At 43.7% G+C, this 18,885-nt stretch overlaps 1 protein-coding gene across 4 annotated transcripts in view; it reads left to right on the top strand.

Moving 5' to 3' along the window:
• Window positions 1–18,885, top strand: part of PDE8B (phosphodiesterase 8B) — a 264,201-nt gene extending 245,316 nt beyond the window's left edge. For all 4 annotated transcript variants that reach the window (XM_045074484.1, XM_045074483.1, XM_045074482.1 and 1 more), the window contains exons 13-22: window positions 1,889–1,965; window positions 3,356–3,520; window positions 6,220–6,265; window positions 6,696–6,831; window positions 7,708–7,906; window positions 10,309–10,526; window positions 11,892–12,012; window positions 14,146–14,313; window positions 16,419–16,548; window positions 17,097–18,885. In XM_045074484.1, the coding sequence (XP_044930419.1) occupies window positions 1,889–1,965; window positions 3,356–3,520; window positions 6,220–6,265; window positions 6,696–6,831; window positions 7,708–7,906; window positions 10,309–10,526; window positions 11,892–12,012; window positions 14,146–14,313; window positions 16,419–16,548; window positions 17,097–17,206 (1,370 nt within the window). In that variant the 3' untranslated portion in view covers window positions 17,207–18,885. The remainder of the gene's footprint in view (window positions 1–1,888; window positions 1,966–3,355; window positions 3,521–6,219; window positions 6,266–6,695; window positions 6,832–7,707; window positions 7,907–10,308; window positions 10,527–11,891; window positions 12,013–14,145; window positions 14,314–16,418; window positions 16,549–17,096) is intronic.

Genomic DNA, 18,885 nt, shown 5'->3' with positions numbered 1-18,885 from the left:
AATGACTAAAACAGAGATGTGAGCCCTCCAACCATAAAAATCCTGGAAGAGAGCAGAGGCATTAATTTCTCTGACATTAGACCTAGCAGCATTTTTCCAAATATGTCTCCTGAGGCAAGGGAAATAAAAGCAAAAATAATCTACTGGGACTATTCCAAAATTAAAAGCTTTTGCAAAGTAAAAGGACCAGTCAAGAAACTAAAAGACAACCTACCGAATAGGAGAAGACGTTTGCAAATGTACCTATCTAATAGAAGGTTAGTATCCAAAATATATTGAAAAACTTACACAACTCAAAACCACCAATAATCTGATTAAAAATGGGCAGAAGGCAAGAAGCTGTTGATCCAGAGGACATCCAGATGGTCAACAGACAAATGAAAAGATGCTCAACATCACTGATCATCAGGGAAATGCAAATCAAAACCCTGATGAGCTATCACCTCACACTTGTCAGAATGGCTGAAATCAGAAACATGAGAAGTAACAGTATTGATGGTGAGCATGTGGAGAAAAAGGAACCCTTGTGCACTGTTGGTGGGAATGCAGATCGATGCAACACCATGGAAAAAAGTATGGAGGTTCCTCAAAGAATTACCATAAGATCCATTAATTTCCACTCCTGGGTCTTTTACCCATAGAATACAAAAATACTGATTCAAAAAGATATATGCACCCCTATGGTTATTGCTGCATTATTTACAATAGCCAAATTATGGAAGATGCACAAGTGTCCATTGATAGTTGAATGGATAAAAGATTTAATATATATGTAATATGTGTATATATATTATGTGTAATATATGTATGTTTACTGTGTGTATATATTATATGTAATATATATTACATATACGAACATAATGTAAAGATAAATATGTTATAGATTATATATAATGTATGTATAATATTATATGTAATACACACACACACACACACACACAATGTAGTATTTCTCAGCCCTAACAAAGCATGGAATCTTGCTGTTCACAACCACGTGGATGGATCTGGAGAGCATAATGCTAAGTGAAATCAGAAAGAAAAATATGTATGATTTCACTCATGTGGAATGTAAGAAGCAAATAAAGCCAAAAAAACCCCCACAAAAGTCAGAAAACAGACTCTTACCTGTAGAGAATAAAATAGTGGTTACCAGAGGGGAGGTTGCTGGGGCAGAGGGGAGGGTGAATGGGTGACGGAGATAAAGACTACACTTATCATGATGAGCGCTGAGTAATGTATGGAATTGTTGAATCACTATATTATACACCTGAAACTAATATAACCCTTTTAAAAACTGTACTGGAATTTTAAAATTAAAAAAAAAATTTAAATTAGAATTAATTTAAAATGAAAGTTTCTATTGATTAGAGCTAGAACCATCACTGGATTCTGGGTGTTAAGAACCTAGGGGCACAGGGAGGTCGAGAGGCTGGCCCTAATTACTGAGAGTGGACTCCTTCATCTGCGCCCCACCCTGACCGCGGTCCGTGCTTCCTTTTCCACAGGGCAGTTACCCAATCATGTGGTCAACAGCTGGGGACTGAAAGTTAGGAACTATCAAAGTTGGGCTTCAGTGATTTACGGGAAAGTGAGATGGGACCTCAGGATCCCATTAACCCTCTCTGAAATTACCCTTCTGGAACTGGGACTCCTAAAACCTGCCTGCACCATCAAGGTTTCAGGCCAAAGCACCTTTTCTAGACTTTGGCAAGTAGTGCCTGGTGTCTCAGCCTTATAGGATTGAAGGATGGGCATATCTTTTGCTTTGTGGAGGGCAGTGGGGAAATATTACTTTGAGAATCAGGTCCCTGGTCCATGAAGGGCTCCTTTGGTGTATTTAGCCAAGCTGAGCCACCAGAACCAGCTACAACTTTGTTTTTCTCTTCAGCACCAAGCCTACAGAATCGTCGCTATCCATCCATGGCAAGAATCCATTCCATGACCATCGAGGCTCCCATCACAAAGGTGAGTGGCAGCTGCTGCCTCCACTCTGCAGTCAGGGCCACGCAGCACTGGGCTAATTTCTGGAGATAAAGTCATGAATGACTTACTACTGATACCGTAGAGAGGAAGCATACTAAATAAACACATAATAAATAAATTTGTAGTTATAAATTGCAATGACTGTTAGTAAGGAAAACTGTAGGGTTCTAAGAGAAAATTAGATTACTATGGCCCTTTCGTGTTGGATGAGGTGATCAGGGAGAGCTCTCTCTAGAGGAAGTAATGTTTAAAGTAAGAACTGAAGAATGCAAGGATGTTAGAAGAAAAGGTGGGCGAAGAGAATTCTGGACAGCAGTCACAGCGAGGGAAGAAGCAAAGAGTTGATTGGAGTACTGGAGGATTGGAGTATTTGAAGAAGAAGGTGAAAAAAAGTGTGGGCGGCTAGAGCTTGGAGACCGGAGGTGGGGGTTGGGGGAGAAGTGTTCATGTTTTAGTTGTTTGCAGGAGAAACCACTGAAGAGTTTCAAGTGGGGGAGTGACATGATCAAGTATGTTATTAAAAAGAACACCCAGCTGTCATGAAGAGAATGGACTAGAAATGGCAAGAATGAAAGAGAAGAGGCCAGTTTGGGGCTTTTCCAGCATTTCAGGCCATGAAGTGTTGTTAGTTGGATTTGAGTTACAGCAGTGGAGATAGAAATGAATAGATGAAGAAATATTTAGGGGTAGAATTAATTTAACTTAGTGATGAGGGACACTAGGAGAGGTGACCGAGAAATGGGGAAAACGGTTTGTCAGCTGGGGCTTCCTAGGTTTTGGCTTTGAGCACAAGTGGATAGAAGTGTTGTTTTGCCCAGTGTAGGAAGCAGAGAAGGAGCTCTTGTCTTCGATTTTTTTTTGTTGTTGTTGTTGTTCCATTTGTTCACTTGCCTGCTTTGGGGAGAAGGGAGCAATATCGTGAATTTAGTTTTGGACATGTAAGTCAGATAGTGCAGTAGATATGTCAGGTAGGCAGCTGAATATACAAAGTTGAAGGTCGAAAGGAGTTGAGACAAGGGTGTAAATTTGAGAGTCCTTGGATGTGGATCATAGGGGTCCAAAATCACGGAAATAGCTTGTCTCTGGAAGGACTGGAGAGTGAAAGGCCCAGCACCAGTCTCCAAGGAGCTCCAACCTGTAGAAGAGAGCCAGAGAAGGATCAGCAAAGGAGCTGCAGAAAACGTAGTTTCTGTGGTAGGAGCACCACCAGCAGAGGGGGGATGGAAGAATGGACTGGTTCGGAGGAAACACGGATCATTTTGAACAACAAAACGTGTTATCATCTGATTTCTTACCATTTCCAGGCATACGTGTAACCTTTGGGAATTAGAATCCTAATATCCTCAAATGTATTCTTTCTTTACTTCTTTAGGTTATAAATATCATCAATGCAGCCCAAGAGAACAGCCCCGTCACAGTAGCAGAAGCCTTGGACAGGGTTTTAGAGATTCTACGGACCACAGAACTGTATTCCCCTCAGCTGGGTACCAAAGATGAAGATCCCCACACCAGTGATCTCGTTGGAGGCCTGATGACTGTGAGTGATGAGGGAAGCCCAGAAAGGCAGGGGAGAGGCAGGAAGTGCCCTCCGGAGGACACAGAACATGTAACATAGAAACTGGTGCCTGTAGTTGCAGAAACATCTGTCGTGTGGGCTAATGTCAGCATAACCAGAAGCATCTGCATCAAAAGTTATTATCTGAGTGGTAGAATTCAAGGAATTCTTGAATGTATCTTTCCATGAAGCTAACTGATCACAGCAATGGGAGACAGTGCTTCAGAATCCTCATTACAGTAAAGAGTAGCAGTTGATGGAGGGTGGAGTATGTCGATGTCTTCCCCTTGACCCAGGGCAGTGTTGGATTGAGGGTTATGGCTAGGTCTCCTTGGACAGCAGGCTCCTTATATCATGCAAGGGTTTGTACTTAGACTACACCACAAAATTGTAAAGAAAATCCTTTGTTAAAAATCAAAGCTTCTATAGAAGTTCCCCCACGTAACGACTGAGCCACCCAGGCGCCCCCACCCCCCAACACTAGAATCCAGTAAAGGCAGAGCTGAGCTTTTCTGGCTCCGTAGGGTGAGGTGGGGCGGGGTCTGCCCCCTGCCAGCTCGCCAGTACCTCCTGCCTCAGCCTCTGTAACCACCAAGAGCAGCTGATTTTTTTTTTTTTAAGATGTATTTATTTATTTATCTATTTGACAGAGAGACATCACAAGTAGGCAGAGAGGCAGGCAGAGAGGTGGGGGGAAGCAAGCTCCCCGGTGAAGAGAGAGCCTGATGTGGGGCTCAATCCCAGGACCCCAGGATCACGACCTGAGCTAAAGGCAGAGGCTTTAACCTACTGAGCCACCCAGGCGCCCCGGCAGCTGATTTTTTAAGGACTCATTTGTTCTTGTGTTTTTATGTGAACTGTTTGGTGGTAATCTTCATATATCAGCAAGTGAAGAAAAAGGAGAAGATTCAAATTACTCATTTGTAATCCTAATCAGAGGCTGAAACTGGAAGTACTCTTTGGGAGGAAAACAGACTCCCGGTGTCATCCGTGTGTTTTCTGTCCAGCCCTGCCACCATCTGCTGGGTTGACTGGTTTTGTAGTCATTTTCCTTGTTCCTGCTGAAGGTCTTTAATGAGCCTGTAATCTAGTGACCCCTCCCCCCCATTGCTTTTCTGTCCCTGGGCTGGCCTTGGCTGTTCCTTCCCAGTGCATCATAAACTTGAGCTCTGGACAACGCTGGCAAGGGTCCTTCAGGAGGGCAGCCACGGCTGAGTCGCAGTAGGAGGCTTTTGGTTCTTGGAGTTACGTTATCTGCCCTCCTTCCCCCTGCTGGTGTACCATCTTGCAGGTAAGGCTGTGAGGAACCAGTGTAGAATTCTACCTCCTTTTATTTGGTTTTGCGAACCAGAAAAAGAAAAGCAAAACAAGAACAGGAGTACCTTGTGATACCTACCTTACGGGCAAGACAGCTGTAGCCATGGTTACTTGCCTACTGATAGAGTTTTAAAAATTAAGGGCTTGGCCTGAAGATCCAAGGTATGACTTTAGGGGAGCCCTTCATTAATACTTTAATTTTTTAAAGATTTATTTATTTATTTTAAAGAGGGGGAGCACCCAAACAGCAGGGGAGGGGCAGTAGGAAAGAGAGAAGCAAACTCCCCACTAAGTGCCAAGGCCTCCATAGGGCTTGATTTCAGCACCGTGAGATCATGACCTGAGCTGAAATCAAGAGTCAGAGGCTTGGGGCACCTGGGTGGCTCAGTCAGTTGAGCATCTGCCTTTGGCTCAGGTCATAATCCCAGGGCCCTGGGACAGAGCCCCAGGCTGGACTCCCTGCTCAATGGGGAGTCTCCTTCTGCCTGCCACTCTGCCTACTCATGCTCTCTGTCAAATAAATAAAATCTTAAAAAAAAAAAGAATGGGAGGCTTAACTGAGCCACCCAAGCTCCCATTTTCATTAATACTTTGAACCTTAGTGCATACTTTCTAGAGAGACAAGTAATTTTATAAATTACTTTTAAGCAAGATCTAAATAATTAGATACTTAAGGGTAGAAAGCAGAGAGAAGGAAACTGAGATGCAGCACCATCTGGGGCCTAGTTCAAGAGCCTAGTAAATGGAAATCACCAGAATTCTTTCCACTCCCTTATGCTGCTCCAAACATCTCAAACCCAGAAATTCATTTTAAAGGCCAGTTGCAATGCCCAGGTTGTAAAACAAAAAATACATTTGGAAAAAAATTTAGATATAAGTAAAAAATCAGCCCACCCTTTTTAAGTTTTTACATTAAGTCATCCCCAAAATGTGGCCCATGACTTTGGTTTCCCAATATGTAAATATAAGAACGCAAGAATAACACAGTCCCTATAAGGGGAAGTGGCGTTCCTTCAAAATAACCCACATCCAAAAGCAGGCCCCTTCTGTAATTGCAGAAATGTGGCTTCAAGATGCCAGAAGACAAAGAGGGAATTTGAAAAAAGGCAAATCAGAGATCAGATGTATAACCTGAATGAAGTCCTATCCACTTTATTCTCAATTCTCCATCTCCTGGGGCTAATAGTGGTGGAAGGGAGAATATCCTCTGTCTCACAGATACTCTTTAATAAAATTTTGAGCTTCAACTTGGAGTTCCAGATTGGGTTTTCAGGATGCAGGTCTCTTAGGCTAATGGAAGAAATGAGAGAACAATGCTAAGAGCATGGAAAGCACACTTCTAATAGTAGCTTTCTTTATTCCAGGATGGCTTGAGAAGGTTGTCAGGAAACGAGTATGTGTTCACTAAGAGTAAGTTGTCATCTGTCCATGTCATGATGATAACCAGTCTCCAGCCTGTGCCTTCTCACATTTTGGGATTACTGTTTGGGGAGAGTGTTGTTACTTCCTCTTGGGTCTCACTGGAGTTCACTGTCCCTGTGTTCTGCCTTTGAAACCAGGTCTCCTCATTAAAATTACTTCTTTGAGCACTGTCCGAGTAGGAATTGCAAATCTCTGTACATTTAAACAGTTAAATGGAATACTTCTTTTATTTTTATTTTTGGTTGGGGGATCTGGAAGTTTCATAATGTAAGAGAAGCACCTGGAAGTAAAAAATCTTCCTACCCTTAGAACTTCAAGGCGTCCTTTCTAGTAGCTACCATGAAGATGATGACAGATGCTCAGGGGCACTCAAGATTCTGCAATTAACCAGCCTCCCCAACCCCATGTGTTTGCTCAGATGTGCACCAGAGTCACAGCCACCTTGCGATGCCAATAACCATCAACGATGTCCCCCCTTGTATCGCTCAGTTACTTGATAATGAGGAAAGTTGGGAGTTCAACATCTTTGAATTGGAAGCTGTAACACATAAAAGGTATGTGGCTTCTCTGGCTGCAGGTGGGGAAAGATTGATGGCCACGCTCAAGACTTTCACATCTGGATTTGAGGGAGACGTGCGTTCTTGCCACAAGAAACTTCACAGGTTCTACCAGTCATGCCATGCTGGAATGTCGAACAACCAGAGAGACTGTGGCCCCTGAGTGAGCTCCTTTATGGAGACAGAGTGGGTAAGATGTGGGATTAGCCTGGGGATGACCAAGGATGAGGACTTACTACGTGTCCTTTTTAGATTTATCCAGGTCATTCCTTTGTGCTAGTAAAGGAGTTACAAGTACTCTCAGCCCTGAACTGTTGAAGCTCCACCTCACAAAATGAGTTTGAGAGCACTACAGACTTGACCTTGGATCTATCAGGGAGGCAGGGAAAAAATTAAATATCTCAGAAAGACCTCTTCTACAGTAGGAGAAGGCTTTCTTCTGGGGCTGTTGATGTACAGTATGTGAATGATTCTCACCGGTACATGAATAATGTGATGGGAAATGGTAAGACTTTGCAGAGACCACTGTCCTTAGGCTCAGTGACTTCCTGAGGGGACACAGAGGAAGTATAGAGTTTGTATAGAAGTAGAGATGGAAAGGGACTATCAGAGATCTGTCTTGGTGGCTGGAACCACTAAGGCCATATGACTTAAAGACAATCCAGAAACCATGTATGGATCACTGCGAGGCACCTGGTTGTAAATCCGTGACTGATAAGATGTTCTGTCTCCTAATTTGGGGAGGGAATATTTTTATGCCCTTGAGCATGTGAAGTAAAAGCGTCTCAAGAAAAATGCCTCTATTGCCCCATGTCATCAAAGAAAGCAGTTTCTAGACCAGTGAATACAGTGAATTGTTTTCCCTTTTTCCAGGCCATTGGTTTACCTGGGCTTAAAGGTGTTTTCTCGGTTTGGAGTATGTGAATTTTTACACTGCTCTGAAACTACTCTTCGAGCCTGGCTCCAAGTGATTGAAGCCAACTACCACTCCTCCAATGCCTACCACAACTCCACCCATGCCGCCGATGTCCTGCATGCCACTGCCTTCTTCCTTGGAAAGGAACGAGTGAAGGTAGAATTTTGATATCAGGATCTAGTTACCTGCCTAAATTGGAGGTCCAGGGGCTCAATCTTATGAAATGTTAAGCCAAAAAGCTAACTTTTACATATATATACATACACACTCAGATTAACTGATCATGTTGGTGTTGTAAAGACATGGCCTTTTCTCCCAGCTCTCCCCTCCCCCACATGCCTAAAGTAGTGATTGATGTCATGGGAGAGACTCCTTTGCATGCCTGGCTGATTCATGAGCCCATTCTCCAGGTATTCACAAGGAGCCCCCTGTGAGGGATCTAGGACAGGACTTCATTATTACAGCAAATGGTTACTTGGTCTAGAGGTTCCATTTTAGGATCAGAATTGGGCCAGTGGCGAATTATAAACCAGACAGGAATGAGCCATCCCCCATTCTCCTGATCAGACATAGATGTGTGTGTATGTGTTTTGTGTAGGTGTGAATGTGTATCTCCTATATTGATGACTTACATAATTCTGAGAGGTTTCACGTCCCTTAGTCTTATTTAGAAGTGAGTAGTGTCCTCTACAGGTGCTGATTTATAGGACAGCCCTATGTACACCCTATGTACATCTCTTGCCACAGCTGGCAAGAGATCCCCTTCTTTCCTCCCCTTCTCCCCTCACTTGCACAGTGAAGCTTGTAATTCCTTTGCTGCAATTAGAACTGAAGCTTAGAATGCAGACGCCTCGGGAGAACTGCTATTTAGAGACTGAAATTCCTATCAGTCTGCAGTGGCCTGACATGAGATCATCCCCTTATTCTAAGACCCTGAGTACTTAGAAGAGTCGCTGTGGGTCAGTCAGAAGGAGCAGAAATGCCACCATGGTGGGGAGAGTTTGCCAAAGCCGATCAGCCGGAAGCTGATCTTGGTATTCACTTTAATCACCAACAAAATAAAGAATATGGTCCAAGAGTGATGCTTTTGAAGATCTTTATCACCTGTGGTTAAAAAAGGTGACATGAACCTGTGTTTGTACAGCCCTTTCTTGGAGGAGCCAGGGCACTTCCAGATCCATACTGCAGGCTCACATCCCTCTGCTATATGCTGCACGAGACACTGCACTGCTGAGGCTGCACCGGGCCAGTAGAGGACAAAACCTAAAGCATGAATGTCAAGACCAAAGTGATGGCAGCCCCTGCAGTCCAGAGTTGGAGATGAATCTCACTTAAGCAGAACCACTCTAGAAAAATAGTGACTAAATGCTTGATAAATCAGGGAGTTCTTGGTCACTTTATCATCTCCCTTACTCTCCCTCCCCTAAGAATTTTCCTTTAAATTGTGAATTCTGCTAGCGGCTGCAAAATCTGATTGAATTTCTCAAATAGCAATGGAAACAAGGCTAAGACTGTAATATAATTTAAAAGACATTTTCTAATTCTGACAGTCTTGCCAGACAATCAGAAAATGTAGAACTGCAAAGAACCTTGGAGAATTGGGCTGGAAGGAGCTCTTGAGCTCAGAGATTTATTTTTTACTTGTGCATGTGTGTGTGTGTGTGTGTGTGTGAGAGAGAGATTTTGTGCCTTTCCCAGTAAACTGTCAACCCCATTAATGCGGAAAGCATGCCAGTGTCGTTCATCATTGTAGTGCTCACACTCTACTAACTAGAGCCCAGTAAGCCTAGAAGAAATGATTACTGAATGAATTCCCAAGTTATAGGATCTCTTACATGATAGTAGCCCATTTAATAACCCCTACCTAAAGTTGTAATCTGAGAAAACATTTGTATGCCCTTGTGCTTTGGTCTGTGTTCTCAGATTAACACGGCAAGAGCTTAAGAAAGAGGGTCTCCCTTTTGCCTTTGCTGCCTGCTAGCCTGCAGCTGAATTTGGTTTTCAACGGCAAGAGCTGCCTTCACCTTAGTTGTCCTGGAAAAATTCTTTGTCTTGTCCGTGATTCTCTTGTACTGCTTGGCTCTAGTTCTTTTACCTTGGTGTGAAGAGTCTCGATGTATTTGTGCCACTTACTGCCACTCTCTCATTCTTTACCCAAGCAAGCAAATGAAATAAGTAATACTTGGGATCATAGGCCACTCTATGCTCTCTCCACTCGTGGGAAAATGTCAGGGCAATACCACAGGGCAAGCATTTGGAAAGGCTTGTTTGGCTTCCTGCAAAGACCTGGAGTAAGTGGGTGCTGGGAAGAGAATGTAGGCATCCATCATAATAGATGTTTCCCATAGCTCAGATTTCTGTTTCCCTCCAGATATGTTGCAGCATAGTGGAGTATCTGTGCTGTGTCCTGGGTAGCTTCTCAACTTCTAGGAAGTCAGAGAAGGCTCATCAGGCGAAGAAAATATTCTGGTCATCCCATCCCTCCTGAGGCACAGATAGGAGTGTAGGTCTCTGACAGCCAGTGGATAACATTCACCCTTGCCTCCCCACGGCCCCAGGGAAGCCTTGATCAGTTGGATGAGGTCGCAGCACTGATTGCAGCCACGGTGCACGATGTGGATCACCCGGGAAGGACCAACTCGTTCCTCTGCAATGCAGGCAGCGAACTCGCCGTGCTCTACAATGACACCGCTGTCTTAGAGAGTCATCACACTGCCCTGGCTTTCCAGCTCACTGTCAAGGACAGCAAATGCAACATTTTCAAGAACATCGACAGGTCTGTGGTGTTTGGGTTCCTGTGCTCAGGTTTGTGAAGTGTAAGTGGGAAATGATGTTTTCCCTAACTTCTCCAAGTCCTGAGCTGCTTCGTAGGGTAAGGAAAAGGAGAAAGAACAATAGTTGGACCATTGTATCAGACATTAAGATAGTCACCTTGAGCTTATAAGTTTACCTGTACTTTTCAGACTGCTTTTATCTTTCGGAATTTCATTTGGTCTTCAGTGAGTTTATGGACATGTTTTACATACCCCAAAGTAATTAGAAATATTGATTGTCTTACTGATAAGTACAACAGAATTTTTGCCCTCCCAGGACATCCTGCGTTTTGTGTAACTCAAGGAACATGCATCCTTCCTCATCTTCCCCCAGTTCAATGTTTGCCACTTAAAAACCTAACTCATGAGGAGACAGTGTTGTTCTAGATGTCCCAGCAGAAATGTTAAAGCCCAAAGGGGGGGACAGGTCTCCCCCTTCCTGGGCTAAGTGGGCCAGCCGGAACAGACAGGAGCAATCCCTGGGGGCCACCACAGGCCTGCAGTCACTATGGCTGTTGCCCGTGGAGCAGCGGCCAGGCTGGAGGGCCAAGCAGACACAGAGCACAGAGCTCACTCTGGCCGCAGGGACCATACTTCGACATGAATCAAACACGCTGGTTTCTAGAAACCTGAGAAAACACGGAGACCAGTTATTCCACTTTCAGAAAGTTTCGTCAGTGTCAAGGACTGTTTTTAGAACTTTCACTGAAAGAATTTTCTCCAAGAGCCAACTCTACTCAGCTCTTCATGCTGGCTCCTGGAAGTTAGAAGAAGATGGTAGGACCTGGAGAGTTAATGGGGCAGGTTTGCAGCTCCATGCAATACACCTTCGATCTAATTTAGAGCTTTTTCAGGGGAAAAACATGATTCCGAGGCCATCACCTGAGGAAGTGCTGACAAGTCTCTGTAATAGAAACCCAAGTCTGGACCACCTGCCTTGGGGACAGCTCACCAGGCTGCTGCTCCAGGCTTGCAGGGCAGGGACTTGACATTGCCTTCTACCTCACTGGGTTTGTGTTGCCAAGGGAAGGGAGCAGGAACCACTTTGTAAAGTAAGTGCCTACTATGTGACATCGCGCACACACACACGCATGCACGCACACTCACGTCCTACAATGAAGGGTCCGCTGCACTGGGGACAGTGGAACAGCGTCAGCAAGTCCTGGCTTACCGGGAAGAGGCACAGGCAGACTTGATGATCCGCACTCGGTTCCCAACTCTGTGCCCCTGGCTTCCTCCTGCGCTGTGGAAGTGTGGGGAGATGGAAGCACAACAGTTCTAATTCTGGACCTGATATGAAAAGGCTCTTTGTCTTCTGGTTATTTTAGGAACCATTATCGAACACTGCGCCAGGCCATTATCGACATGGTTTTAGCAACAGAGATGACCAAACACTTTGAACATGTGAACAAATTTGTGAACAGCATCAATAAGCCAATGGCAGCTGAGGTAAGCATTTCCCCTGTGGTCAGATACAACCGAGCACTGTTCCCATCAGAGGCTACTCTGGCCTCAATGCACTTTCTCCTCATCCTGAATCCAAGGTGGCTCTCTGCCCGGAGCTGGTGAAGACGGGCTGGAAGTACTGGCCACAGTGTCCGCAGTAACCCTGAGCTCCCTGAAAGGAGGTCCTGAAATAAGGCCCATGGTGACAGGAGGAGGTAGGCCCAAAGAGTAAGACAGACGAGGCCTGCAGACAACAGAGGCTAGCCTGTGTGGGGTATTTTAGAGGATCAAAGCCCTTTCTAATTCTCGGTCATGGGAGACCTCCAAAGTGGCTGTTTTTAAGGAGAGAGACCATCCAAGAGACACTCTTAACTACAGGGAACAAACCGGTGGTCGCCAGAGGGGACGTGGATGGAGGAGAGGGGTAAACAGGTGGTGGGGATAAGACAGCACACACCCCCCGATGAACACGTGAGTGATGTCGACAACTGGCAATTTCAGGCATATAATGTAGTGATGCCACACTGTATATCAACTATACTGGAATTAAAAGAACTCAATAAAATAAAGAATAAAATAGAAGCTAAAATCTAGTATTGGGGGGAAAGTGGATATTTTAAAGAACTATATTCCTGCTGACTTGCCTTAAAAACATTAGTACCTAAAGATTCCATATAGTCAAATTGTGAGTGCTAGTTGAAAACAAAAGCATTTGTCATTTTTAAAATTTCCTGATCTACCCTAGTCCTGCCTTAAGGCCCCTCCAAACTTGGGTTTTAAAAACATGCACAGAAGATTCACATCTCTGTTGTTTAAAATGAGCTCAACTGACCTCTGAAACCATGAAGCTGTTCATAGCCCTGTAAAATTAGGAAAGCTTTATGCTCCTTTCCACTGGGCAGAGGCTGCATATGTGAATGGATGGTAAATGGTTGTCTTCAAAGTAACTTGATGATCAGTAAGGAGATTGTTCGTGGAGGACCCCTCACATGACCAGATGGAGGGACAGTGTCTACCTCACCTGTTCTACTTCATCTCCTGGGGTCCCACAGCGTAATGCCAGGGCCCTCTCTTTTCAGGAGACTGACTTATGGGGGTAAGGATCTGGGGAGTCAGGAGGGGGAAATTACACGGAATTTAGAGTTAAGGAAAGTCACCTATCAAAATAAGCTCCCAACTCTGTGTTGAGATCTATTATTTACAACAGTATGTATTGTAAGCAGTATTTTACCAGTGGTAAGAAATAAAATTTTTTTTCAGAACATAATTCTGTCCATGATGGTTTAATAAATAGATCTAGTCTCAAAATAAAACAAAATCCCTTAAAATGTCATGCAGTTTTTCAGCTTGGCAGAACTCTGGAAATGTAATTGTTTTTACACAATCTGATGTCTTTGGAAGCAGAGGATAGCAATCATCCAGGTTTTGTGTAACTGACCTATCATTGCATTTATGTAAGCCTACTCACAGAACTGGCCACTTGGCTCAGGACCCCTGACATCCGTCACTAGGTCTGTACTCCTGCACAACTGGTCTTTTTAAACATGATCGAATATATCCAATCCTGCCCCAGCCCACTTTCATGCTCTTAGTACCCCCCCAACCAAGAATGTACTTGGGTCATGACTTGCCACCATTCAGTTGGAAAAGCAGCCAGGAAAGCATGAGTGGACAGACGCCTTAAGAGAAAAGGGATGGGACACAAAGTCATAGGACAGAGAGGGAGATGGCAGGCATAAGTAGTAGAAATAAATGAAGAAAGGATTGAAGGGTCCTATGTATGTGTTCTTTCCTATCTTTAATGCACTTTTATAAACCTGGCAGTGGTTTCTACACATCCTGATAAAACTGGAAGAAAAGCTGTCCTTTAAAATGCTATACCAAACTACTAAAAACAAAACCAACCTGAGGTAATAGTTACCTCTGGGGAATAGGATGGCAGTGAGGGGATGAGTGGGGACAGGGAGTTTGATGTTTTAAACTGTTTGTCTTGACTAAGTGTATTATAGATGGGATTAAGGATGGGAAAACTTGAGTCCCAGGCAGGTCTGAATGGGTCTGGTTGCCGACCATCTAATGTCTGGCTACTGTGGTCATAATATCATTTTAACGCTAATATGACCATCTGTCTTCCAGATTGAGGGCAGTGACTGTGAATGCAACCCTACTGGGAAGAACTTTCCTGAAAACCAAATCCTGATCAAGCGTATGATGATAAAGTGTGCTGATGTAGCCAACCCATGTCGCCCCCTGGACCTGTGCATCGAATGGGCTGGGAGGATCTCTGAGGAGTATTTTGCACAGGTACACTTCCTCTCTAGGGAAGCTCCACTTCTCTTCTGGAAATGGCTCCAGGTCATGGAACTCTGGAGATTTTCCAGTTGAGTAGCCATCAATTAATACAGGAATCCTCCCTGGAAAGAAATGGCTCACCCCGGCCTGAAACAGACTTCTGGTTTGACTGATGTGGCTGGCCACTGACCAAAGTCATTCTAGGAGGGGATAAACTGAGCCTCTGGAAGTATCTTTTCATCATCAAAATGTCAGAACCTGAATTTCCACAAACACTGGGCTACCATCCGTTCACTTACCAGGTTATTCTTCTCTCCACTGAGCCCTGTGGGGACACAGAAGTGCAAGATGCACTCCCACTCATGGGCAGCTCATAAACAGCAGGGGAGAGGTGTAGACAGGTCCACACATCGCTAAAAATAGGAAGTATCTCTAAAGGAGGTATGGTAAATGCTATCTGAGTTCAGACAGATACGTTTCCTAGATGATAAAAAAAGAAAAAAAAAAGAGCTTTGAGGGAATTGGTATTAAAGTTGTGTTTTTATTTTTTGAAAAGATTTAGATATATGGAAATAGGAAAGGACTTCGTGGGAGAGAAAGTATCATGTGTAAAATTAGTAAGGAAGAAAAATAGAATTTTTATATATAAGAATAGCAATATGTAGTTCACTTTGGCAGTGTGAAGGAGTTGAAGGAACAAAATCCAGAAACAAGTAGACCACAAGATGCTTTTGAAATACAGGCCTACTTCCAGGGAAGAGGACTGTGGTACGTATGTGTGATAGAAAGGAAAACACGCACGCAGCCCCAAGTCCTGCACTGGGGGAGGGCTGGAACGGCGGAGTGTACCACGACGGCAGGATAAAGAATGGTTCATCGTGTCCCAAAGGGCTGGCAGGGAGAGGACAGCCAAGTACTCAGTATGTTAACTGTAGCTTTCAAGGCTGAGAAGAGGAGCTCCAGAAATGGAGAAAAGTAGGGCAGGCAGTCTGACGTTGCCAGAAAGAAGGGGGTTAAGAGTAAAAAATCCGAACTACTCCTTGAACAACAGTGGAGATTTTAAAGATGCCTCATCGATTAATCTGGAATGAGCAAGCTGAGCCAAAAGCTTGTAGGAGGTCATTAATGGGCCTCCCAGGACCCACCGAGGCGGCCTGAAATCCTAGTCCTAATTATTCTCTAAGTACAGGCATGGGAGAGGAACACTTCTAAGTCATTTAATGTAAGTTCCTTGTTCAGCTGTCCTTCTCCCAAAAAGGAATGTACTAATGTTCACAAGCACTGTGGCCTAAGAATCACAAGTCAGAAACGAGGCCTCTCATGAGCTGGCTTCAGGTTCAGCACACCATCAGGAACATGGGTATCTTAATATTCAGCTCCACACAGGCCGGCCTTACACAAGTAAACATCTACTCTACTGTGCAAAATGCTCAGGCTGACATGCTCCTTGAGAACCGCATGACCAGTACTCAAACCTGAGCAATCCCAGTTTGCCATTCTTTGGAGTAAAAATAGTGTGCTTCAGCTCAACTGCTGAAATGCTTTTCCTCCAGACAACATCACGATGCTGTGCTGTGTGGTGTAAGGGCTTTATGCGGACTTCCCATTTTGTCAGAACACAGAATTTTAAAAGCACATGTACTCAGAGTACTCAGAGGTCAAAATTCATTAATAATTCTTACTGCTTCAATGAGGATATTGGTTAAGTGAAACTGGGTTTTTGAACTTCAGGCACGTGACTCCTGGTACAGTTTGGTGACAGTGCCTGGACTCACGCTAAGGCATAAGCACTGCCCCACCATCACTCCTGCACTCACTGTAAATGGTGGTATCACCAGTGTTAGTACTCAGCGCTACTAGTGGGACTGCAGAAGCCGATCTTCAGAAAGGGGTGAAGAGATCAGTGCTTCAGGAGGGGCTCTGGGATAGTACAAGAGACCTGAGTCCCTAGCTCATCAGGCAGTTGACTCACAGGAGCCTCAGGAGCTTACTGAACCCAGCGAGGTCTTCATGGTGACAGCTAGAGGAGGACTCATGTTCAGAGCTGTTCTGAGAAATGAGATGCTGTGACAGCTCCTCGTGTGCCCCAGCCCTGTGTGTGCTCTCATTTCTCGTAGACTGATGAAGAGAAGAGACAGGGGCTCCCTGTGGTGATGCCAGTGTTTGACCGGAATACCTGCAGCATCCCCAAATCCCAGATCTCCTTCATTGACTACTTCATAACAGACATGTTTGATGCTTGGGATGGTAAGAGAGTTGGTGTTTTGCCACCCCACAGGAATACTGTGTTATACTTTATGATGATAACCCTTACTGACACAGGTTGGGCCTAAAGGTATACATGAAATACTACTTTTGGTTGTGTGTGTGTGTGGAGATAGCTACCAGCTGTTTGCAGCCAGGTGGGGGGAGGGGGCGCGTAGGCACCTTCTGCATCCCTAGCACCTTGCAGAGAACCTTATGTACAGAAATTTCAGTGGATGTTTGATAATTGCAGCAGTAAGTCTTAACCTCTGGGAAGCAAAGGTTTCCAAAGTTTGCAAGTTTAGCCGTTCCTCAGGGAAACTCTAGAAAGAATACCAACAGCATCTGTGAATCAGAGTAGACCAAATACATTTTGTAATGTTGCTAATAAGTGACTGTATTTAGAAACTAGTGTTAATAACTTACCTTCCCATGCTTGTATGTGCACTAGGGGACCTCTCTTCCACTTCTGAACCCCAATCTATCTCACAGAGCCCTGGCCTTAAATCTGTTCCGGTCACCTAACTTGTGATTCTTTGATGTCCTTGCAGCCTTTGCCCATCTGCCAGCCCTGATGCAACATTTGGCTGATAACTACAAACACTGGAAGACATTAGATGACCTCAAGTGCAAAAGTCTGAGGCTTCCATCTGATAGCTAAAGCCAAGACAGAGAAGGGGACCTCGGGATCTGCGAAGGGCACTGTGAATCAGTCGTGGAAATAAGAGGCATTACTTTCTAGTGAAAAGGACAGGTGTAGGTTAAAGAGTTGGTGTTTAATATTGGACCTTTGAATTATTTAAGTCCCCAAACTGCATTTTTAGAAAGTTACATTCCGTGAAGAGAAAGACATGTTCTTTTGAACACTTAGTGACAGAACAAACACATGGCAAAATCCTTTGTCCTACTGTCATCCTGTGTGTCCTCATCAAACCATGGAGCTCATTTACTATATATAACTAGCAGGACACAGCAGCAAAGACGGTGCCTGTGAGCCCATCTTGCTGGATGACCAAGTAGCTTAGCTAGTGTCTCTTACCATAAAAGTCACCTTCACTGTTTAGCTTGACTATTTTCCTCAAGAGTCTCAGCCTGAAGGATTCATAATACCTAAGGGGAAAAAACTATATAAAAAATGAGCAAAACAACTAGGACCAAATCACTGATAAACTAGTTGGTTTTGTCACCTCTATGGCTAAGCAGTTCCTTTGCTTAATGGTGTGACAAGCAAGGTTGACCACAGCCTTGGCCTGGTGAGTGCCTTCTGTAGACTGGAAGCAGTGGCCTGTGTAGCTGTCTTTCCTAGAAAAGGAATTCATCTTATGATGGGGAGGGACTGACACCTTATTTGGGGGGAATCCAAGAGCTTCCCTTATTTCCGGTTTACAGAGGCAGTCACAAGGCACTAAAGTGAGTATATAAAAGCCATTAAATTTGAATGCCCTTGGATAAACTTTTTTTTTTTAAGAAAATTTATATACATTTGCTGTTAAAAGTTTTTATTAAAGCACTCTAAATTTGGTGGGTGTAAGTCTGGAGTAGCTTATGCAGTGTACCATCTAGACATCTCTTTTTGGGGAGGGATGGGGAAGTTTCAAAGTTCAGATGTTTTTAACCTATCTATATTTGAAACCTTGCCATTTTGCTTTAATGATGTAAAGAAGAAAAGACTGCACGATGTGTAAATAGATTGGAAAATAGGCATAAGGAGAAGCAGTAAATACTATTTTATGCTCTTAATTGTATGCTAAAAGCTTCTAAAGCACAAGTGCATATTTTTATACAGCTCTTTTGAAAACTTTCTGTGATCTACATAAAGTCAGACTTGAGATTTTCCTTTCTCTTTTACCAAACAACCCTTCTCTATGTATTGTAAATATCAGTAACTCAGTAAACAAAATATCTTCATTTTCCTTTTCAAATCCTCTGTACTCCATGCTGCATTTTAATGAGGTATAAACAGAGGCTGAATTAGTGGAGTAGTAGTTATTTTTTTCAAATGAAAATTGGAATGCAGAACACTTGAAACCAGTACATGGAAAGAAAAAAAAATGACTTATCACTACATAATGTGCCAATGTTTTTTTCTATGTTTTGTACCAAAAAATGAAATCATATATGACAATTCCACGCAGAGAAATGTATCTAAATTATTTTTGTTAGAAAAGCGAATGTGCTTGGTCAGGACAGCAGCTAGCTTTGTGTTGTAATGCTGCACTATGTAAATGTGATGAAAGTGTTTTTGTGAAGTACCTGTAACTAAATTCCTACAGCCATTTTTCATTCCCAACAGCTGTTTTTATTTTATCTCTTTGGCCTAAACTTTTCATTATTTCAAAA

The sequence above is a fragment of the Mustela putorius genome, unplaced genomic scaffold (assembly GCF_011764305.1).
Source record: "Mustela putorius furo isolate JIRA1106 unplaced genomic scaffold, ASM1176430v1.1 tig00537350_pilon_pilon_pilon, whole genome shotgun sequence".
Classification (NCBI taxonomy): Eukaryota; Metazoa; Chordata; class Mammalia; order Carnivora; family Mustelidae; genus Mustela; species Mustela putorius.
The sequence above is the reverse complement of the archived record's forward strand: the minus strand, read 5'-3'. Positions and strand labels throughout refer to the sequence as shown.